The sequence below is a fragment of the Carassius auratus genome, unplaced genomic scaffold (genome assembly GCF_003368295.1).
Source record: "Carassius auratus strain Wakin unplaced genomic scaffold, ASM336829v1 scaf_tig00217163, whole genome shotgun sequence".
Classification (NCBI taxonomy): Eukaryota; Metazoa; Chordata; class Actinopteri; order Cypriniformes; family Cyprinidae; genus Carassius; species Carassius auratus.
In genome coordinates, this window is record NW_020528924.1 from 6,112 (window position 1) to 30,262 (window position 24,151).

At 37.9% G+C, this 24,151-nt stretch overlaps 3 protein-coding genes across 4 annotated transcripts; all 3 read right to left on the reverse strand.

Annotated features, from left to right (window-relative positions):
- Positions 1-276: 276 nt before the first annotated feature.
- Positions 277-11,174, reverse strand: LOC113100082 (failed axon connections homolog). The gene is made up of 6 exons (XM_026264954.1): positions 10,621-11,174; positions 6,799-6,934; positions 6,369-6,565; positions 3,645-3,862; positions 2,103-2,219; positions 277-937 (listed from the first exon to the last, which is right to left on the reverse strand). The coding sequence occupies exons 1-6, from the start codon at positions 10,878-10,880 to the stop codon at positions 630-632; spliced, it is 1,236 nt and encodes a 411-aa protein (XP_026120739.1). The 5' UTR covers positions 10,881-11,174; the 3' UTR covers positions 277-629.
- A 264-nt stretch (positions 11,175-11,438) lies between these two features.
- Positions 11,439-16,138, reverse strand: coq3 (coenzyme Q3 methyltransferase). 2 transcript variants are annotated; one of them, XM_026264957.1, is made up of 6 exons: positions 15,890-16,138; positions 15,571-15,723; positions 13,942-14,041; positions 12,730-12,972; positions 12,215-12,374; positions 11,439-11,996 (listed from the first exon to the last, which is right to left on the reverse strand). In XM_026264957.1, the coding sequence occupies exons 1-6, from the start codon at positions 16,051-16,053 to the stop codon at positions 11,806-11,808; spliced, it is 1,011 nt and encodes a 336-aa protein (XP_026120742.1). In that variant the 5' UTR covers positions 16,054-16,138; the 3' UTR covers positions 11,439-11,805. The 2 variants fall into 2 exon arrangements, with proteins under 2 accessions (XP_026120742.1, XP_026120741.1); XM_026264956.1 differs by having other exon boundaries at positions 15,571-15,735.
- A 750-nt stretch (positions 16,139-16,888) lies between these two features.
- Positions 16,889-24,069, reverse strand: LOC113100085 (arginine/serine-rich protein PNISR-like). The gene is given in 13 exon segments (XM_026264958.1): positions 16,889-17,243; positions 17,594-17,852; positions 17,855-18,631; positions 19,021-19,203; positions 19,499-19,552; positions 20,158-20,257; positions 20,347-20,496; positions 20,891-21,081; positions 21,174-21,342; positions 21,439-21,674; positions 22,939-23,121; positions 23,354-23,472; positions 24,005-24,069. Coding segments are annotated over 12 exon segments (2,424 nt in total). The 5' UTR covers positions 23,445-23,472; positions 24,005-24,069; the 3' UTR covers positions 16,889-17,212.
- Positions 24,070-24,151: the final 82 nt, after the last annotated feature.

Here is a 24,151-nt window from a genome sequence, read left to right on the forward strand (position 1 = left end):
AATATACAAGAGGACTGGATTCTCATTTTGTTATTTTTTGTGTGTGTGTGTGTAAAACAAGGGATTACATGCTTCGTAAATCCTTTCATCCATCTTCATTTGTATTTTATGTACTTGACCTGACCTGGGAGCAGGAGTTATTAGGTTTTAACAGGAGGGAGGAATTCACACACATTTCAAGATGGCACAAAGGAAATCAGTCTGTCAAAAAAAAATAAAAAAAATAAGGTAAATTGTCAACTTCGCACAAACATCCCAGAATCATACAAGCTAGTTTTTAGCTACAGGATTGTGTTCCGGAGCAAATGTTTGATTAAAATTTGAGAGTTATTAGAAGTATTGATTGGACTGAAAAAAATCACGAAATGTATGTTTCCTTGAAATGAAAACTATTTAGAAATCATACTGAAACTGTGGACATAGAAACAGTTCTGAGAGAGAAGGCAGAAGGAATGATCTTTAACATGCGTCCAACTTCTGTGGTGTAAATCTTAAACGTTGTGGTGTAAACGTTGTGTACACACATTTTGTTTTTAATTCACGTTCATCAGAGTGTGAAAACATATCAATATGAGTTTTGGAGCCACTACACATCGCAAAATGCTGTTACACCAGATGAAAAGCAACCTTTATTTGACTTGACCCTTGACCTGCTGCTCCACATCCGAGCCATCTGCTTCAATGTCAGAGTCTGAGAGCGAGCGTCCGGAGTGGTCAGAGTCTTGCGAGTGTGTATTACTGTGTGAAAGGAGGCTAAGATCGCTTTCCTCTAAAGTGTCTGTCCTGGAAAATAGACCAAGGTCCAGCATGCAGCTGGGCGTCCTGCTGCTGGTGTCATTGTCGCTGTCGTAACAGAAGTCCTCTAAGTCCACAAACCACTCGGGCCAGAACTTCCTCCGTATGCGCTCACAGTACATGGCGAGGTTGATCAGTTCTCCTGTGGGCAGACATAGTTATTCATTGTGGAGCTTGAAACCTGTCAAACATCGTCTGATTAATGGCTGGTTTTTGTTCCATTGCGTCTCTAGTCAGGATAATGAATTTTTATGAAGAATACAGCTACAAGTTTCTACAAGGTGTAATAAAACCCATCCCCTTTTTTAAGAGGCTTAGCTCCTGAAGTATTTTTCCCATTCTTTTTTCCCAAAAGGTTTTTTTAAAAGTGTTTAATCGTTATAAGCAATGAACCAAGCAGCTACAGTACAAGGGGAATTCACAACTTTAGAAACTTTGATTTGAAAAAAAGAAAAAATTTAAAATTTAAAACTGAAAGTTGCCAAAAACGCCAAGACTGCGTACTGAAAGTATTTTACATTTTTTAAGTTTTTTGCAAAATATATGCATATTTTAAGAAATATTTAAAATTCTGTGAGGAAGACTGACTCGATTACATTAATCGAAGTGCTTCATGGGGAGTGAGTGGTTGCTATGAACTCTTATGGCGCAATTTTGTTCATGGGTAATGTAGTTTTCTTTAAAATCAGATAAAAATAATATATATTTTTTATTTGCTATTTTTTATTAAATTCTGGAACCGGACTGATGCTCTCTATTCTGCTGAGGTGGTTGATTGTGTGACTGAACTTTAATGTGCAAAGGCACAAATAAATGCATGTATTGCCATCTAGTGGACATTTAACAAACTGTCATGCCATTGCACAAAATTAAAAGGAATAGGTTCATCCCAAATGAAAATTCGGATAACTTTCCAAACCCATTTAATTTTCTTTCTTCTTGGAACACAGAAGGAGATGTTAGACAGAATACTCACACTGCACTTTTTGAATTCTGTCAAGTTCCAAAAATGCTAGAAAGCACCCTAAAAGAAATCCATATGACTTCTAAAACTATGTGAACATTATTCAGTGAAAATTAGTTTGTTGTTCTTTTTTGAGTACCAAACCACCAGTATTGTACAGAATATAACCTTTTACAGGTTTGGAACAAAAATGATAACAGAATTTACATTTTTGGGTGAACTATCCCTTAAAATACAACAACATCAAACATTAAGCCAAGCATGAATCTCCCCAAATATTTCCAATTATTTTAATCGCCCTATTATTAGGACTACAAAACTGCTGTTGTGAGGTCTTGCTCACCTTTAATGAGCTGCTCGGGCCGTGTGCCAGGTAGTGTCCACATGGCTTGTGCAAGGTGACCGAACACTGTGGCATCCACACTGGACAGCTTGGGACCCATGATGTACTTCTTATCCCCTGATGGTGCAGAAAATAATTATTAAAGGAATAGTTCACTTCCAAATTAAACATTTCTTGATAGTTTACTATTTTGCCATCCAAGATATTCATGTCTTACTTTCTTCAGTCAAAAAAAAATGAAGGTTTTTTAATATTGCGTTGTCTTATATATATATATATATTAGGGGTGTAACGATACGCGTATTCGTATTGAACCGTTCGGTACGACGCTTTCGGTTCGGTACGCGGTACGCATTATGTATACCGAACGGTTCGTTGGAGTAATTAATTATATTTGAAAAAAAAAAAAAAAGAGAGAGAAAGAAATATAATGATATGCGTTCAACAAGGTAGCCCAATAACCCAAACAACGTAACAGGCAACGCCCCTGACACTCCCGAAGAAGAAAAAAACACCATCTTATATGTTTATGTTAGGCTACTCAGCAGGCGCTCGCTCACTCAGTACGCGCTGAAGGCTCGTTGCAAAATAGCCAATGCGTTTAACAGACTAGAAATGAGAAGATCCTCCAATAACCAACAGGTCTGGTGTTTGGGTGCACTTTGGATTCCCTTTAAGCTATAATGGTGATGGCAAGAGAGTGGTGGATAAATAAACAACGGTATGTCGCATCTGCAACATGACAGGGTACACCAGCGGGATTACAAAAAAAAAAAAAAAAAAATCCAGCGGGAATATCTGGGATATATGCGTCAGTACTATCTGGGAAAAGACGAAAAAAAGGAGAAACATGCACGCAGCAAACTATCCCTGCAGCATTTAGAAACTATAGCTTACAGGGAATCCAACCCAAACACCAGACCTGTTGGTTATTTTAGGATCTTATATTTCTGGTCTGTTAAATGCATTAGACATTTTGCAACGAGCCTTCAGCGCGTGCTGAGTGAGCGAGCGCCTTAGGGGCCGTTCACATATCGTGCCTAAAAACGCATGGAAAACGCTAAGCGCGTCTTTCTCCTGAGGCGTCTGTCTTTGCTAAGCAACAATGACGTGCTCTCTCCATGAGACGCGGAAATTTCAGCGAAGGATAAATGGATTTACAGCTCTAAAAATCGCTTGCAGTAGCTCTGCTACTGAATTTATTTCAAAATTGCAATCCATATACAACTATGATCAGCTGTTCCTTCATCTTGGCTGAGCTCTCAACGTTGTTACGGGAAAGGATGAAGCTGATTGGTTGGTTCTTGTCACATGACCCGCGGTGCGCTTGCGGCATTCTGAAAAGTTGAGATGTTTTTACATTTTGCTGTATCTAAAACGTATCGAACCGAACCGAACCGAACCGTGACATCAGTGTATCGTATCGAACCGAACCGTGAATTTTGTGAACCGTTACACCCCTAATATATATATATATATATATATGTATATATTATATTATATACACAAAAATTAATTAACGTTATCTTTTGTCCTCCTCACCTAACAGTGTGGCCAGTGTGCGCATGTCCTTCTCCATGAGGGTGTAGACTTCTTCCTTAGTAAAGCAGCCAATGCCGTGACAGTACATCTCCCTCTTTACAATGCCGCCAGTCAGCTGACACAGGATCCACTTCAGCAGGTCACTGAAGGGCCCGGGAAGGTCCAGCATCCTTTGAGTCTCTTGAACATTATCCACCCACTGACAGTATGCAATGGTCCTTTTGTGACAAGAAATAGATGAATAAATTAGGTCATGATTCATTTCCTAAAGATTTCCTAAATCTATATCTTTTATGTATAAACGCCATATTTGTGTGGGGAAAAGTCATAAAAAGTCACTTTTAAAGACAACACATCAATAATAATAATTATTATCATTATTATAGTAAGGCTTTTATAGTCATTTTTCTTAAGCAAGCAAAGTTTTAAGGAGAGATGGGAGGAACAATTCACAAAATGCAGATGCATTTTTACTGATTCACATTACAACATCCATCAAATATATCCGAACTTTACTGTAATGTAATATTTATGCATGCACTTTATTTAACTTGCATAATACATTTATTTTCAGCTACTTTTATAAATAAAAAAGAAAAACTTACAAATGAGGAAATCTTCAACAATAATTGATCAACAACACAAGTAATTAACCATAATATGGGCTTAATTATAATTCAGAGTTTATTACAACTGTGTGCAGCTTTAGTATCACACAGAAAACAAACTCAGTTTGGCCTTTGAGATTAAACTTTGAATTAATTCTCTGCTCTGTGATTATCTGAATCAAATTAATTAAAGCCGTCTTCTAATTAACTTCTTTGCACAGTAGGCAATGCATTAATAAAAACCATTCATCCAAAATGGCTTTAAGCGCTCTCTGGGTTCATGGCTTTGAACTCACCACTTGGAATTTACAATCAGCCTTTCATCAAGTTTAAATCAGATTCAAAGTTGCAGTGTGTAAATTCGGCACAAAAAATAACTACTAAATTCAACATTGCATTGACCACCATGGCATGTTAATTTGTATGGACATAATACATGAACTCCATGAAACAGTATTGTAGGCTACATGCTTTAATTACATTTCTGAGTTTCAATCTGATATTACATGTCTTTTTACTGAAATGGGTCAAGTAAATTAGAAGGATTATTTTCTGATCAAAACCCACCAGTGTCATAATTCAGATTTCCCAGCATGACATCCATCACTCTTATTTATAGCTTAATCAATGTTCTTGCTCAGCAAGCTCTTCTGCTGACATAAACAACACTACTCTGGAGTGGACACATATTCAAACCCATGAATTACTCCATCAATAGCCATGTGGGATGCTATACTGTATAAAGCACAGTGTAAAGCACTTCAAGACAATGTGAAGACAGAATGCATGAGAAAATGAAACAAATAAAAAAACGTATTTCATTTGAAGGAATATAATAATGCTAAATGAATGATGATGAAAAAATTAGTTTCAGCACTAGTCATTAATTTTATAAATCTGCTGCCTGCACTACAAATCATGTCAGCAGTCCAATCCAAGCTTGTCAAGCATTTTTTTTTTTATAAATGGTTTATGATTATGGACTCATACAAAACATTTCATTCATGTTTATTATGCAAATAAATAGGTTGTATGGCTATATTTCAAGAGAAGTTCAAATCTTAAAGAATCATTTGGAATCAAACATTTCATAAATCTCAGTATTTTATGTATAGTTATAAGCAGTCATGTGCATGGCAGCTTTGTAACTGCTGGACAGGATGCACAAAAGTACAAAATAGGTCTAAAATTCAGACAAATAAATAATTACTAAAGAATTAAAAACATGGTATATTCATAATTTTATCAATATACAATGTTAAACATTTGTTAAAAATACTATATTTAATGTATTTTATGTATGCATGTATGTATGTATATATTTATTTATTTGTTTGTTGATCAATGTGATGATCAATCTTGATTTTGGTATCTATGCTTCGAAACTTTAAGAAAATGTCCACAAAGAAATTTTGGAATTCTGTGAATGGATGGATTCGGTTCAAAGAGATGATGAAAACAACACAAAGTAACAGGCCATCAGCTAGCATCTTGTGAAGTGAAAAGCTACATGTAAGCTTGTAAAGCTACAGGAATTTTCATTTAAAAGAATTACTTTTGTCCATAATCCATAATAACACTTCCTCCAGTGAAAATGTTCAACCCCTGTTGTCCTCTAATATCAAAATCCAACAACATAATTTTATGACTGTTTTCACTAATAAACGGTGCTTTATCCATGCATATTTCTCTCCTGATTCAGATGAGATGACTTTTCACTGGACAAAAGCAATATAAGAAAGCAATATGGTTTGAGGTTTAGAGCAAACACACAAGAAGCAAATTAATTGATGGACTGGAGTCGTGTGAAGTCATGCGATTTATTGTGATGCTTTGATCAGCTGTTTGGACTCTTATCCTGACTGCACCCATTCACTGCAGCTTCTACAAATATGTAATGATAATGAAACAAAAACTACATCGTGGACAGCCTGAGGGTGTGCACATTTTGATCAATTTTCATTTTTGAGTGAAATATTCCCTTAAGGATTAAAAAATGGAAAACTCCAAAACCAAATGTAAAAACTGCAGAACTCTACTGACTCTAGTTGCTGGATATTTGATCCTGCTCAGCAGCAGAAAAGTGACTCATTCAGAATTCCAGCACATGACTCACCAGTACAAGTGTTCCTCCACCATGGTGGTGATGGCACGAGCTACTGCCTGCTCCTGAGCGCTCAGACTCTTGTTCAGGCTCATACCAAGTTTTTCCTCCAGAAAGTCAATTATAAATTCAGTTCCACACACCTGCTCGTAATTATACTCAACCCAAGGCATCTTGCCTTCAGAAGAGAGGCTTCCATCAAAGTAATTCTGCAAAAAAGAAGCATATTGAGTGTGAAAAAATGTAAACCATAAATGTTAATTTAGCAATTTAAAATCATAATAATAACAACAACAACATGTATTATTATTATTGTCAATAAGTATTATTACTGATTTAAAAAATTTGAAAAAAAAAAAAAATTTAATTGACATTTCAACAGCACGTAACCACTGATCAAAGGAAATGGACTCAAAAGCCCAAGCTGCTTCTTTATGCATACTTGATAGGGCAGATCAACCATGCGCAGATAGGTCTCCATTTTCAGGCAGAAAGGTGACAGGCTTGGCACCCCATTTTTTGGCCTGGAGAACTGGTGAAGGATGATGGCATCTTTAGAATCCAACTGTTGCTCTTTCCTTTGAGGAAATCAACAATAAATGGTAAAATCAGACGATCTGTCTGAGATTTCAGTATGAACAGATCTATAATAGGTCACTCAAAACAATGATGGTTAAACATCACAGTCAGACATAATGGAACAAAACATTTGTATTTATTAGGCATGCATTTTATCTAAACATTACTTACAGTATATTCATTGTATGCATTTTATCAACATATGTGTTCTTTGGGAGAATCCATCAGATCATGTTTTACCCAGATATTTCAGGAACATAACTTTAAAAGTAGCTATTTACCCCAAAATCATGTGAAGTGCAGGGTAAAATACGGCAGGGACGGCAATATAATATAATTATGAGAAAACGGCAGGATGCGTGTGGGTGGACAAAGGCAGGTCTTATTTCACACACATCAACTACAAGTCCAGGCTTGAGTTTTTTAAAACAACACAACCCAGTCCTGTTCTGATCACACACAATTTCAGAAACAACAGGCTCCGAACTTCATATTCTTCTAACTAAATACATATCCTAAAAAATGTGATCTGTAGAACCAAACTATCTGTATCAGGTGGGCTGTTAAATATGTTTCTGACCAGGGTGTTTTGTGGGGGAGAAAAAAATTTTTATTTAGATTTGCTGAAACCCATTCATATGCAGTAGATCAGAAAGATAAGCACAGATTCTGAGGTACAACAGGACAAATCCCTCCACATTTAGCCATCATTATTAATAAAAAGCAGTCATGATTTCTACATTCAAAGCCCCAATAACAAATACAGATACCCAAATAATAACACAGTTAACGTGTTTATTAGACCCTGTCAGGGTAAATGTGTTTAATACAAAAACAGAAATGTAGGTATCACTTAACTTACAGCTTTAATATATAATGCTTACAGTTGCAATCAAAATTACTCAACCCCCTAGAGACGGCAGTACTTTAAAATACAAACTTTTCTGAAGATCCAGCATAAAATAAAAATTATATGTATAACCGTTCACTGGCATATTAAAAGTGATATTGACAGTATATAATGTAATACTTTTGAGTTATAAGATTTTTTTAATAATACTGCAATGTCATAATTATTCAACCCCTATTCAACTTTGCGGTTTTTAAATCACTTATTTGGATGGTGGGGAATAAAACAGTCTCAAAACACAATTAAGCTTTTAGAAACTCTATTAAAAACAGAATTAGCTTGAGCCGTTACACATACAGTTAGCCCATGCATGTGTTGAAGTTGAGTAGCAAAAATGTCAACAGAGATCTCACAAAAGCTAAAGAGAATAAATATCGTAGTACTTTAGAAAGGCTAATGCTATACGAAGATTTCCAAGACATTGAAAGTTCCTAGAGACACAGCTCTCAGCCTTATTCCTTAGCTTAAAGTGTGTTTTACCAGAAAATCTTTGAGGTTGTGGAAGAAAAAGCACAATATCATAAAATGTTTAATCAGAGCAACTGAGAAAAATCTGCAATGTTAAGCCAAAGACTTGCAAGATGACCCGATGAATGTGTAAGATCATCACTAGACAAGTATTGCCTTTATGTTGAGACATCTTGTAGAATACCACTCTTGATCAAGAAGAACAAAGGACAACTTGAACTTGATAAAATACATTTGTGTAGACTTGTGAAGCTCTGGAGGAATGTTACATGGAGTGATGTGACCAAACTGGAACTTTTTGGACCCATGGATCAGCGGTATGTCTGCTGCAAAAAAGGATCACTCCAAAGTGTATTAACAAACTCTCTCTAATACTTTACTGATGCCTTTGTTAAATTGATTTCATAAAATGTTATCCTCCACAGCAAATTCTCTTGCAAGTCAAGGGGGTTGAATAATTTTGATTGCAACTGTATATAATAAAGGAATTTGGCTCTATTTGTTTATACAAATATTTACACACACACACACACACACACACATATAAAATGTTATGTGTTTCAATCCATAAAACTAAATTATTAAAGTATTATGCATTAAAACATGACAAACAACCAATTTCTGAAATAAGGAATCTGTAAATATATTTTTATGCATTACAACATACATTATAAATACCTTCATAATGCATTACACATAGTGTTACCAAAATGTCTAAAAGAAACAGACATTCCCTACAGATTTCTTCCTTTGCATAATAATAATTAAATTGATTACATAACATGATTTCAGAGTATTAGACCTATGGGTCTGTTATTAATCATGACTGTAACATTAGGATTCTCCTGACAAAATTAAGATCACAGGAACTTTAAATTCTGTATTGTTTTGTGGTAAGTAATTTTTAGAGTTAATATACTGCCACAGTTTATCAACCTAGCCAAAACAACAAAGTCCAGAACCAAGTTTCACAATTAACTAGGGCTGCACAATTAATCGAATTTGTAATCGCAATTACAATTACAGATGACACAATTATGTAATCGTTTAAAGGCACAATTACACAAAAAAAAAAAAGTTCCCTTACATCATTGTGTGCATAAGATATGTTGCTGTTCTCTCTACAGATTATCTTAAGGGTTTTTTTCCCAATTGTTTGAATTTCTTTGTTTTAATATAACATAATACCATGCATATATTTACTTTGGTTTGGTTTCTCAGAAAAAATAAATAAATAAAATAATATTAATAATAACTATATATATATATATATGATATTTGAGGCTTAAAAAAAAAGAAGTTTTTCAGGAAGAGTGTTTTACCGCTGGTTTATTTTGATATAACAATATGGCATGCAGTGGCTTCAAACAATGGCATAAAGCTATTAAAAAAATTATTAAATCTAAATTGTGCTAATCGTAATATATAATCACAATTACAATTTCAAGGGAATAATCGACAATTATGATTTTTGTCATAATCGTGCAGCCCTACAATTAACATAAAAAAGGCAATTCAGATCTATAACAACTCCACTCATCCAGATTTCAGACGCTTCCTTGTGGCTCTGAAATTAACATTCTGATACCCTAACAACGTCAATTTATGTTTTATCTATATTTAGTGCACATATTTAGGTTTAACAATGATTTATTTCCATTTTTTTTTCAAACTGCATAAATAAAAAAAGTGTAAAGCATCAGTTTGACCCCAAAGTTTTAGAGCTCAATACTTAAACGTGACGCTGTCCACGGCGTATGGTGCTGAAATCCACCCAGTGAAGTACTGCATGAGGATGAGAACGTCTGGTGCCTGTAAAACAGGCTACAGGTCCAAACAAACAATAAAACGGAAGTAATTGATAACTGCTAACAGATTTGCAGCCCCTCCCCCCCTTGAATTTTTAGTAGGCCTGCAGATGAGCCAATAAAAATGTCGCTCGTACGACACACTCCGATCCAGTGAAGTAAACACTCATGATCACGTACCGCAATTAAAAACGAATGTATTAAAGTTCTTCTGTGCGAATGTAAACAAGGCAAATTCCAGCTGAGTTTTGATGACAGGGCGTTTTCATATGCTCCCGTGCGGCCAAACACCGCATGTGCATGTAATTTAGAAAACGTGACTTGATGCGAGCTCAAGGAAAACAAATGATAACCTCACTTGCACTGTTAAACTGAAATATATTTACATCATCTCCTAGACAGCTTCAAATGTATAATGCATGTGTGATTAAATATTCTAAGCAATGACAGTAGGTCATTTCATATATCGTTTGAAATCACAACAGGACACAGCACTGACCTGATGGAGAGCAGCTCGTGCAGCAGATACGCAGCCGCAGCCAGTAGGGCACCTCCGCTGATGTACAGCGTCTTCCTCCACCAGGAATCCGACACCAATCCCGACATGATCCCACAGAAATCCTGATCAGGGACGGCAACTATGTACCCATAAAATAAGTGACGCTCATCAGAGCCACACAACCCGATGGACGGGCTCTGATTCCGGCCAAGATCAACCACGAACGACCGGGAGGAGGCGAAACCAGCGACCCAGTACATTCTCTCTCTCACCCCGCTTCCACCAACGAAACCTGCGCCACTTCATTTATCCATATAAGTACGCACAACTGTTACATGTTTACGTGTTATGTCGGTCTCGTAAGGCGAAAGAAGTGCCGTTAACGGGATTTGGCTTCCGCACGCAGCTCCGCATTCTCCTTTGTTGCTGTGCTGGACCCGAGTGACGTCACGACGCATCACACATGGAAGCGAGGCAACTAAAACACATTCACGCTTTTCACTAAAATACAGACGCAGATGTAAACAATTTGAAGGACATATTAGTTTTCAGTAAGGAATAGAAGTAAATGTGTGTATGTGCACGTTAATTTACCCTTAAGTTACATTATGAAATTTGAGTTACTGTAAAGAAAAGAATCCTATTTATAATTCTCTCTCTCTCACACACACACACACACAAACACTTCTTGCTATTTAATTTTTTTGTTTCAGTTATATTTGGAAGTTAGGATGACAACAGACAAGCGCTTAATTGTTGTGACTAAGGATGTATTCAAAATTAGAGAATTGTTTAGCTTGAATAAAAAACCATCTCAATTATGACACAATTGCTTTCATTTTATTAAGCACCTATACATTTTAAGTGCAAAGTCAAAAATCATTATATAATTCTCTTTGTCTGTTTGACCTCTGACATGAACCAACCAACACCAAAAAACATGCAAGTAAATGAATCTTTGAAGTGAATTGAGTGGATCAAAACTGCTTCAATCTCAAATTACAATTCTCAACTTAATAAGAGCTTTACAAAAGAGGTCCTATGAATCATGCCTCAGAGAATTTTTTTTATTTTTTTTTATCAAGGAATACAATGCAAAGAACGATTATTACTGGTTCAGCAATTCTTCACTATGCAACATTTTGAGACATGGGGTGTGTTTAACAGATGCAACATTATAATGGCTCAACTATAATTTGTAGTTTGACCGGGTTCATCCAGATTCTTACTCTCAGCCCAGACCTGTCCAGGCTGGAATTCTTCTTTGCATTTGATTGCATGCAATGCATAGTTGATGGCCGTGCTCTGCTGCCAGCTCCACGCTCCTGTGAGAGGATTGTACATCATACCTCTGATGGCCTCCACGTAGAAACCAACTGGGATACAGTGAGACAGGAGAACGGTAAAAGCAAGTAACAAATTCTGCCATACAATAAACACTACAGCAAGGTAACAATAGATCATACTGAACAATTATGTAATGTATACCAGGCTTTTAAATGGCAAAGAGATCCATGAAAGAGGAGGGGTAATACTCAGAAACTGATGAATGAATGATAGTGAGACAGAAATGGAAGTCAGAGACGACACTCACAAGACTCCACAAGTCGTTCCAGATCCTCTGGGCTTATGAATTTTTCCCAGTCATGAGTGCCACTCGGTACAATCCTTAACAGCTGCTCTGCTGCCAAAATCCCGAAAACGTAGGACAAGTTGGTTTTGTTAATAGTGGTGATGAAAAGAGAGCCACCAGGCTGGAAGAAAAATACACATTTACTTAATACATTACATACATAAAATATGACAAACTTTAATTGCATGTTATACATTAATATTTTTTTCTTATTTTGGTGTTGTTTCTTTAATTCTAACTAATAAACCATCTAAAAATAAACTGAAAAGAAAATAAATCAAAACAGAAACAGGCTAATGTAAGTGGCTGGATGTCAAAACATTAGGAGATTATGGGGATTTGGAGTAACTCTTCTTGTCCTCTGACACACTGACCCAGGAGATTAAAGCAGCGCATTCAGTTCTTTTTGCTGTGAATCCCACTGTTACTTTTTATGTATTGTCATTGTTTGAGATGTCAGCGATGTTGAGACACACCTTCAACACCTGCTGGCAACAGCTGGCAAAGGCGTCCAGGTCGGCCAGATGTTCCACCACCTCAGATGCCACTACAGCATGAAATCCCTCTACTTCCTCTTCGGCAAGCTCCTCCAGGGTGCAGGCCTGATAGCGAACTCTCTCCCGTAAATCTGGATCATAGGAGGAGTGCAGCTCTGCGGTCCGCACACTGTCCTCCACTGGGTCGATTCCCAGGACGTCTGCTCCTAACCTCCCTAGTGGCTGAGAAAGATTAGTGCTACTTTGTTTATTGATACTCACATCTTAAACTAAACCTTAAACTTAGTCACTGAAAGAATACTGACAAAATAAAATATTAATATTAAATTAAAAACTTAACCCTAAATATAAATGCTGATTATGCAAATGTACTGAAATACATTTCATTTAAAAGTACTAAAATAAAAATTTAAGATGAACAGAAATATTTAAATAATAATAATAATAATAATAATAATAATAATAAACTAAATTAATTAAACCTTAACTAAAATTAAAATGAAATTAAAATATTATATAAAAATTATCAATAAATACTATAATAGCTTATAAATAATACTAAAAGAACACTGACCCACAGGACAGAAACAATAAATTTTCATTGTTGATTTTGAATTTGCATTAGATTTGTATGGTAAATATATTTTAACGGAAAAGTTCAGTTTCTATGAAATATTTCTTTAGGTGTAAAAACACAGTAGCACAAAAACAAAACAAAACAAAAAAAGAATTCTGCACATCTCCCTCTGCTGTTCATTCAGGGCATATATTCAGAAATAGAGCTGCAGTAAACCAGTAAATTGTCTGTTCCACTGATGTGCCCTAAAGGGGATCTTTCGACATAAGCTTTTGCATGACAGGACACTCAAGAGACATCACGCTCAACAAAACACAACAATGACATATTAGGCAGAGAGACAGCCTGGAGAAAGTGTGTTTATCTCAGTGGAGGAAACCACGGAGCGTGAAGCGGTCCGTTTTAATCATATAGTTCATTTATCATTTGTGGCCAGCTAAAAAAAATCATGCATGCTATCAAACCTAACAAACGTGAGACCAGCTTTATATTGCTACCACACCCAGACCAGATCTCTCAAATTACGGAATATCATACAGTAAATTAACTAGTGCAACTAGCTCAATACTTAGCTCAGTCATTATAGAATCATTTTCATAATTAACATTAGTTACCTCACTCAGCACGCCTCCACCACAGCCAACATCCAGAATTCTCAGTCCAGCCAGAGGTTTGCCCAGCTCCTGGATGCCATGCACATTCAACAAATTATCCCTGAAAATGGGGTCAAAGGTCACAAAATGAGGTTAAGAAGGCACTAGGCCAGAAAACATATCACCTCCAGTCATGCAGAATTATAAAACGATGTACATCAGACTGACGTGAAACAGAAAATCCGAAGCTAATGACAGCGATGCAATTCCTCAATGTGCTTCCTGAGTCCCAAACACGTCTAGTCCCTCTGGCTAGACACATGCCTCTGACATCCTGAGGCAATCGTACATCCTCAATTCTCATCTCGCTGAACTCAAAGGCAACATCCTTACCTTCTTCCTCAAAAGCTTGGACAGGCCATACAGACCAAAGCAGCCTAAGGTGCTCACTGCCAATCCTGTTAACTCAGCCCATCTCTGCCAACAAACCCCAACGTCTAGCAAACATACATTCCTCAAGTACAACATAATAACCAGCAACAGCACAGAGGTCCCTCATTTAAACAAGCCCCCGGGGTACAGCCATATGTGCTGTATACTACAACTGATCCCGTGTTCAGGGAAGGGGAAGAAATTGTGCGCTGAATGATTCCGGGAGGCGAGGGGAAAGGCTTACAATGACAATCACAATATCCATCCTGACTCGCATGGAAACAGCTGCTGAGAGAAGAATCTGCTCAGATAAGATTATCATCAAGACATTTTTAAAGAAAATAATGAATACTTGTATTCAAAGAAGGATGCATTAAATTGATCAAAAGTCTGGTTTAAATAAATGCTGTATTTTCAAACTTTCTATTAATCAAAGAATCCTGGGGAGAAATATGTATCAAAATTCAGCTCTACAATCATAATAAATTACACATTACTTACACACATATACATAAAAATAAAACAATTTAAACTGTAATAATATTTCTCAATTTTAATTTTCCAAATTAACTTTGAGCAATTAAATGCAGCTTTTACGGAGCATAATCTCTCAAAAACATTTTTAAAATTATTACCAACCCTAAATATTAAATACTTTTAGAAAGTTGTAGTTGTTACATGCTATACTCCATATAGCATTATTCTAAGCTAGGGCTGCACCAATATTAAAAATCTAGCCAAAACAGCTGATTTTATATATCATGAATACATAATGAATACATTTGCAATGAAAGTCGAAACTTTTGAGACTGTGATTAAATAAGGTTTTTAGAGCTTAAGCATTAGAGGAAGCCATCTAAATGTAAAAGGTAAAGATAATGCACAGTTAAATATGGAATATCAACCAATAAATCAAAAAGATCTTAATATTTGGCTCAAAACAGAACCTGTGCATCCCTAAATAAAACATTATTTTGTTAATTCATACATGTTTTAATTAAGCTCTTATGTATACAACATTTATGTCATCACATTTATTAGCAGTACTTTTAAAAAGTAATGTGTCACATGGAACCTAAGACCTTTTAAACTACCTAGTAAAGGTAAAAATGTCCATACATCCATAAAATAAGCTAAGATATACTGCTGTTAAAAAAAAAAATACTACAGTGATAACATGGCACTTTTATCAGTAGAATAGAGGGTAGATTTACACACCGGATAAAAGGCACTCTCAGGTCATTCATGGAGTGCAGGGCAGCAAACTCTCCTTGCAAGTCCCACCATTTACTAGCCATGGCCTGAAACTTCCGCACTTCGTTGGGGTCGAGAGTAGTCTGGGATACCGTGCGGACATTTCTACAGGTCAATCTGCGGGAGAAACTATTGTTCAAATCTTTTAACCATATGTCGTCATGATTCTATAGTCTAGTCAACAAAAACCCAGGAAACGAGTAGATCGCAACGCTGACCTATTAAGAGTAAAATCATGGATTTAATTGCATGCACTGTTGTTAAATCGATAAATCAGTCTCACCCTTCTGACAGCTGATTCTTCTGTCTGTGATGCAGACACACCGTCCAGCTGCACACAGACCGCACTGCGTTCACTCTCGAGGACGCGCTTCGGGTTAACGGGCATTTAAACTTAGATTCTGCTAACAGCCCAAAAGCTAATCGTGCTAATTTCTTGGAGTACATAACTGCATTTTATTGCGTCGCATGTATCTTATATTATCACTGACTTCAGAGTTAACCCAATCCCAATGTGACCGTGGCGTGTTCACAGAACTTGTCCGAGCAGAAACTTGGTATTGAATCAAGCGTTCCTATCCAATATAACAGTGACAAATACATGTACTTTTTAATACTCTTTATCAACTAATTATCTTTTAAAACAATAATCTGAAAAAGGGGATTCAGTTTTAATACTATATAGACGCACGTTTTAAATTAAACCATAAATCTGCATATACAACATAAAATGTGCTTGACTTCAAAACCACTTAATATTCCCTGCTCTCTATGCACCTCTCAAAGAAGAAAAATAAAGTGTCTTACTTCAAGTCTCACTTAAAGTGAGTTCATTTAAATTTCCCTCGTGTCACTTCAAACCTGTATGACTATTTCTACTGTGAAGAATAATTCAGTTCAGACACTAGTTTTAGTTATTTGTTCACGAATCAGAATGTCAAGTCCGAGTGAATCGATTCTGTAGCAACGGTTAACAGCTCATATTATCAATGAATAACTTAAACGTGAAATTTCATACATCAAGGTGCCAGTATAGTGATAATAAAATAAAGTATAGTTATATAATGCACGAGATGACGTCTATTGTCTCCATTCACTTTTATTGAAAATAGTGGAAGGATATTTATCAAAATGGTAATTTAAGTACAGACAACTATGAATGTAGTTTAATAAAAAGCTAGAGCTATTATGAATATGCCCATAATTTACTTTTTCCATATACATTTGATCTTCATTCAGAAATTTCAAGCAGCAGATTTAAAAATAAAAGAGGCAGGCCATGTTAGACAGAAAGAATCATGTTTTATTTGACAATTTACATGAAATGAGAATTTATTTCCTCTGGTGTTAAGTTTTAAAATGTTACAGTATCAAGCTTCTACTGACTACTTGAATGCTTAGTCTTGCATAATACAAGGCAAAAAAGAAACTATCATTCAAAATCTCCTGTTTTGAAGACAACACTTAAAAATGCCATATATTTACAAAAAGAGGGAGTGAGGGGGTTTGGAGTGGAGTTCACCTACAACGTTGCCTCGATAATGAGACAAGCCTGTTAACTCGTGGAATTTTAAAAGTGGTGCTCAGATCAGAGGCAGAATGCCCCTCAACGCTTGCGGCGGCTGGGAGATGCTGACCTGCAAGAGAAATGTTGGACAGACTATTAGTGCAATCACTAGTAGAGATCTTCATCTAGAACTTCATACACACACCTTAAACTGCTGTTGGATCAACACTGAATGAGAAGAGGAGGAAATTATATCAATCTTCGTAGCACTTAGGAAGCACAGTCCAACCATTTGTGCACAATTCAGCTATTACACTTTAAACATTATGTGACTGCGGATTTCAATTTAACACGTTAATTTAAAAACTACTTCAGGATCACTCGGATTGCAACAGTTGTGATTCTAAATACTATTGATCATTCACACACAAACAATTTAAACACTTCAACAATAAAAAGAAGGAAGAAAATGGATACTACCTTGATCGCGACTTAGACTTGTGTTTGCGGCTTGCCTTCTTACCAGACTTGTGAGACCTTTCCGTTGACCTTGATCGACTACGTTTTGATTTTTTTGACTTTTTTTCTTTGCTAACCTCAGGGGAAGGGGACCTGCTCCTGCTGGACTCTGAATCAGAGTACTTCTTGCTAGCTTTGCTGGAGCCTTTTTTGCTAGATTTACTGTCTTGCCGGGAAAATCTCTCACTGTGAGAGTCTGTCCTCTCGCTCTCCTTTTTCTCCTTGATTTGGCATTGTCTTCCTCATCCCTTACTAAACTGCCCTCACCCTCTTTCTCCTTGCCCTTCTGTTTGTCTTTCTTTTTATCTAAATCTTTCTCGTTCTTCTTTTTATCCTTTTCGTGGCTCCGACTCCTCTCTTTCCTCCTGTCTCTGTCCTTGCTGGAGGCCTTGTGTTTCCTCCTGCTGCGACTTCGACTGCGCCTGCGGTCCCTGCTGCGCCGCCTGTCTCTACTGCGGCTGCGACTGGCCTTGGACCTGCTCCTGCGGCCCCTGCTGGACCTGCGCTGCCGCGAGTGGCTGCGCTTCCTGTGACGAGAGGATCGGTCGGTGCTTTGTGCGTGACTGCTCCGCCTCCGGTCTCTGCCCTTGTCGTGCTCCGACTGATGTCTGCGAGAGCTGCGACTTCGGCTGCGCCTGCGAGTCCCACGGGAGGCGGAGCTGCTGCGTCGCCTTTTCCTTCTGGGAGATGAGGAGCGGGAGGAACTGCGAGAGGAGGCTGAGGAAGAGGAGGATGAAGAGTACCGGCTGCTGGAAGAACTGGAGCTGGAGGTGCGGCTATGGTGTTCACTTAGGGAGGGACTGGCACTTCCTCCGTTACGCCCCGTGTGCTCTTTGCTGGCCCGCTTGACCTCACTGACCTCAGGCTCACTACGTGACCTGTGTCGCTCTAAGGTAGGCTCCACCTCCCTTTCTCTAACTTCCTGTTTGTGTTTCAACTCTGTCTGCTCCTCCTCATAACCTGCCCTCTCTCTGTTCACTCTGTCCGATGCCAAATCTTCTGAAAACACAAATTTTACAAGACTTGTTTTCCTTTTTTCCAACTAATAACAATAAGATACAATATAGAACTTAAAAAGGAATATAAATGAAAAACATTTTTTAAACTTAATGGTCTATGGATCACATTTTTGGCAAATAGAAACCTAGCACACAAACTATATAAATGTATATAATATACAAAATTAAGGGCAAATATTTAATAAACTGAATCAATGAATACGTTATATTAATAGATTATTAAAATTGATTTAATAACATAGCTATGTATTTTTGTTAAGAATAGTTTCAGCTGTTCTGCTAATAAACTGACAGTATAAAAAAAAAATATATATTTATATATATATATATAAATGTATTAAAATAGTCATTTTCTCTAGATGCACCCACCTTTTACAGTCTGTACCTCCAGCGCCAGCCTCTCCTGCTGCTCCCTCTCTTTGCGACGGAAGGCGTCCTGTTTCTGGCGTATGCGGTGCAGCAGCTCCTCATCGTCTGTGTCTGAGGAGTCCGACCCTTTCGCACTTCGCTCCTCATCCTCACTCTCATCTGAGCCATACTCTCCCAGCCCTCCTGCGGCAACAAAGCCCCCTTCTTATAATAGACAGCTGGAGCATGGCACTCAGTCGCACGCTAACAGTCCCTCGTTCTCACCCACTTGACTACACAATTCTTTACTAAAGCCCACCTTAATAAATGAAGCATGCTTTTTTTTTAATAATCTGTGTTGCTGGAAGCTAACCATTGAGAAGATCTGCTGCTTGACTCTTGGGCTTGTAATAAAAGTTCACTAGAGAGCTGAAAATGCCCCATCCCCCCCTTTTTTATTCCCAACCCCCCCGTCGGGCCAAAATGTAAAAACACTTACCAAGGCCGGTTAGAGAAGCCAGTGCATTTGACTGTGCCAGCTGTTTTGCAGGAGCTTTGATTCACATCAACAACAGGAACAACATGTTAAAACACATACAGCCACCACTTTCGCATAGGCAAGAGTCTCTAGAGATGAGGGTACACATATGCACTATTCACAAGAGCTGCCTTTGGCAAAATAAAATAAAAATAAAAAAAGATGGAGAGAAGAAAAAGGTTATCACACAAAGTCCGTCAAACACAGGCAAACAGTGGAGGAGGAAAGAACCAGTCTGTACTAATGCAGTGTCACTTTCCAAATGAGAAGCTGTCTGGCAAAAATAGAAGTGAGGAAGTCATTTTGTTTTACAGGAAATAAATCTAAGAACAGAATTGACTGGGAACCCCATGAAAGATTCCATTTAACTGTGTCTGTGACCATTTTCACTCTCCCTCTGAGGTTTTCATCTTCTGTTGCATTAGCAGAGAATGGCCAATGAAGATTTGCACTTTTGCTTATCATAAAATATTACCATGATGCATCAGTCAGACAGAAAGGCTTCATTTCATATATATCAGTCAAAACATAGCCAAGACTAATATCTGTGGAAATGTGGCTCTTCCTCAGAATTAAACTGGAAGGCACAGTTGCACGGACAGAAGGGAACAGGAGCAGACCTTTAGTGGCTTTGCGATGAGTCTCTTTGGCCACTTGGAAGATTTCCTCATTTGTGACTTCGAGGAGGACTTCGGTAAGAAGAGTTTTAGTCATCAGCACCTGGTTGAAGCAAATAGAAAATATTAAGGATCACAAGTCACCAGTGTGGACAGATGAATGCTAAGACAGAAGCGTTTGTGTGTACACACCAGCTGAAACTCTTTCTCCTCTTCTGTCATTTCGGGTTCACTTTGCTCTTCTTGAACAGGAGGAGAACTTCTACCACCAAACTCCAGCCTTCTCCCTGAAACGCCATCCTCCCTAGCACCACCTTCTTCACCATCCTCATCATCACTGTCCTAAATTAAAGAGGAGTAGGTGATTGGACCAGAGACCATACGCTAGTGGTTGACATAAGCGCCGAGAGGAATTATTAGTGTTAGTGTGCAAAAGCTAACAAGCAAAGTAACTAAACTTAAAAGACTCCCATGAAATCAGTTGGAATTTCGTCCCTCAGAGTTTTAAGATCATTAAAAACCATTTCTTAAAAAAAAGAAAAATCATACTAACTCAAACTTTTTAACCGTAGCATACAGAAGATTGCCTCGTCAAGACATTTCATGGGGTCTTTGAATTAAGATTATTATGATCATGTCAAACATTTGTGCATGTCAGTGAACCCTGGGACAACAGTTGCCAAAGTAACCTCAGCAGATTCCTTCGCTGTAAACAGATTCTGAAAAAGATGCTTACAAATTTGCTCTTGCGTGGCAACCGAGGACCATCACCTTCCTCCTCTATAATATCGCTAGCCCTTTCATTATTTGCCATTTCAGCACGCTCTTTCTCCATTCTCTCCTTCTCCAACTTTTTCTGTTTCTCACGGTCCATCTTTTCAAGGCCTTCTCGAATCCATGCAGGCAAAGTCCTCCGTTTAACAGCATCTACACCAGGAACCAAGACAATGTCACAATGTGCATCTTTTAATAACGGCAGTTTTTCTTATGTATATACATTAAGCAATAATTATATGCACCAAGAGTAGGCGTCTCTGGTTTAATTTCCATCTGATTGGGGGATCTGGGCCGTTCTGGTCTGAAGCTAGGGAGCCGGTCTCTTCTGTTCTGCGGTCCTTCAGGCCAATAAGGTGCATGAAAGCCGGTGGATGGTGGTCCATACACTGTCCCTGTTGGTGCTGCTCCATGCTAAGAGGAAACAGAAATAAATGTGACTAAAACCGAAAGGTTTGAAGACAACATTTTAGAAATAACCTTTGATAAGTCAGACTTAGGCAAGCATACCTGATAGTCAAACTGATTGACGCCAACTGGGCCAATAGGGTAAGGCTCAGGCTGACCCCCAAACCCATGACTGTTTTGAGGAAAGCCTCCACGGTGCGGGTCTCCAGGAAATTCCAAACTATCTTGACTGTTACTGTCTTCTGATGCGTTGACTACATCCATCGGTCCTTGCCCAGGAGGAATCCATGCTTGTTCTGGAGGGGGAGGAGGCGGCGGCTGGCTATGCATCCCCCACTCTGTAAACAATCAGCAAACAAGGTCATAACTGAAACTTTAAAGATATCAACTGTGCACTAAATAAGTTGTCAGATACATTGGCCCTTCCCACTTTTTCATGCATCAAAGGTCAAATGTCATGCAATGCACTTTTTATTTATTTTTTGCTGATGCATGCAAACGGCGATGCACCAAAATGACTGATTAAAATGACAAAATTAAAGTTTCCATTTAGCTTAAAATCAAAGAAAGTTTCCATTAACTGGGTAATTAAACTTGATATGCAGTTCAGGGTGTCACGTTCTCAGGTGATGAAATAAACCAGCTGTAGTTCTATGGTAACAAACCACTACTAAATATTTCAGCTAAAAAAAAAAACAATCACCACAACAGAGAAATTTAGCATTAAATCAACTTCTAACCAATGGATCCTCTGTAGTGAATGGGTGCCATCAGAATGAGAGTCTAAATAGCTTATAAAGCATCACAATAATCCATAAGTAATTCAATACACTTCCAGCCCATCGATCCATTCTTCAGCTGTTTGCACTCTCACTGCAGAGATCCATTGTTGATCAAATGATGCAATGCTAAATTTCTACAAACCTGTCCCGATGTGAAACCTCTAACAGACAAACTCATCTACATTTTAAATGGCCTGAGAGTGAGTCAATTGTCAGCGATTTTTTATTTATGGGTGAACTATTTCTTTAAAGGATTAGTTCACTTCCAGAATAAAAAAACCCTGATGGTTTACTCACCCCCATGTCACCAAGATGTTTATGTCTTTCTGTCTTCAGTCGCAAAGAAACTGAAGTTTTTGAGGAAAAAATTCCAGGATTTTTCTCCATACAATGGACTTCAATGGGGACCAGCGAGTTGAAAGTCCAAATTTGCGGTTTCAATGCAGTTTTAAAGGGCTCTATACAATCCCAGCCAAGGAATAAGTGTCTTATCTAGCAAAACGGTCATGCAACAATTCTGCTGCAGCCTTTCTGAAAAGGCCTACTTGTGCTTTCTGATGACTGTCTGCTTAATTATCTAATATTTTAAGTCACAATTTAACAGAAGTAGCGACAGATTATTTCTTCCATATTATGATGCATGTCTAAATTAAATGGATGATAAAAAAGAAAAGGGTGAGGTCGTGGTTTTCACAAAAATATTTTGATTAGATTGGAGAAGGATCGCATATGACGCCACAGAGAAGTCTACCATTACAGCAGAACATCAAGTTATTAGATCTATTCAAAATGCTCAGTCAAACTGATAAATTTTCCTTACCTGGTTGCCAACCTCTGCCGAAATTGTGATCACCGGGAAAGGCACCATGGTTATTATGGCCTGGAGGTTCCATGTGGTGTATTTCTTGGCCATTGGGTTGAATCCCTTGCTGGCTGGGAACCCCTCCGGTGGTTTCTTTCTGTGCAATCCATGCTTGTGCTAAAGCAGCCCAGTCCACTTGACCTGCAAAAAAAAAAAAAAAAAAAAAACAAAACTCAAACGCTGCACTAAACTGGGCTGTTTCCCAAAAGCATAATAATAGTGATAATGATAGTAGCTCTATTGGTGACACTAGTTCTACAATCAACTTAGGCTTACAATGCTTTTGGGAAACGAAGCCCTGAGCAGTTCAAACAACTAAACTACTACATGATTAGTATGTGTTAGCTCAATTAGATAAGAACATCGCTCTAACCTGGATCCTGCTGATGCTGAAATGACTGCATCCACTGCTGCTGTGAGCTCAGAGGCCACTGAGGCCAGGGCTGTCCTCCCTGGTCCCACATCTCTCTTTATGATTCCTGTGCCAGAAGCCTGAGGTGTAAGAAACTTGTATTTTATTTGCACATAATTAACAGCGTCTGTAAACAAAACATTCAGAATTTCAAACTTGATTTATTTATAAGAACATGGAAAACAAGCCCTGCTTTTTTCATTGTGGACGCCTAAATGTGTAACATTACCCGCACAGCTGCAGTTCCGGAGACACACAGCGGGTAAACACGAATCGCACTCAGACTGCTGCAAAACCAGTCTACGATAGGCCATGCATCCTTAAAATGCACGTTGAATGATTTACGTCGTCTTTCTGTGCATACATTTACATGTATGCGTTTCACTGAATATAATTACGACATTAACTAAAATGACATAACGTCGTCGCAAAGCTAGCTGTGCGAGCGTTAGGCCGCGCGTCCACAATATCGACACTTATTAAAAACTTTAATCCAGCGGTTATAATGCACAGGGTGTTGCAGCTCACCGACCGCAGCAGCTGATTCTAATGAGAAGTGCAGGACTATGAATTAGTTAGCTGAAGATTTCTATACACGTTGCGATCTCTTACCTCTCCACTTCTCTGATTCTGACCAGTAAAATGGCGATGAAATGATGACCCGGAAACAATGCCAGCAACAGTGACCTCACCACACACAGGCCCTCTAGTGGGTACTCGCGTCGCGACCAGCACGTGAAGATCATATTAATAATAATT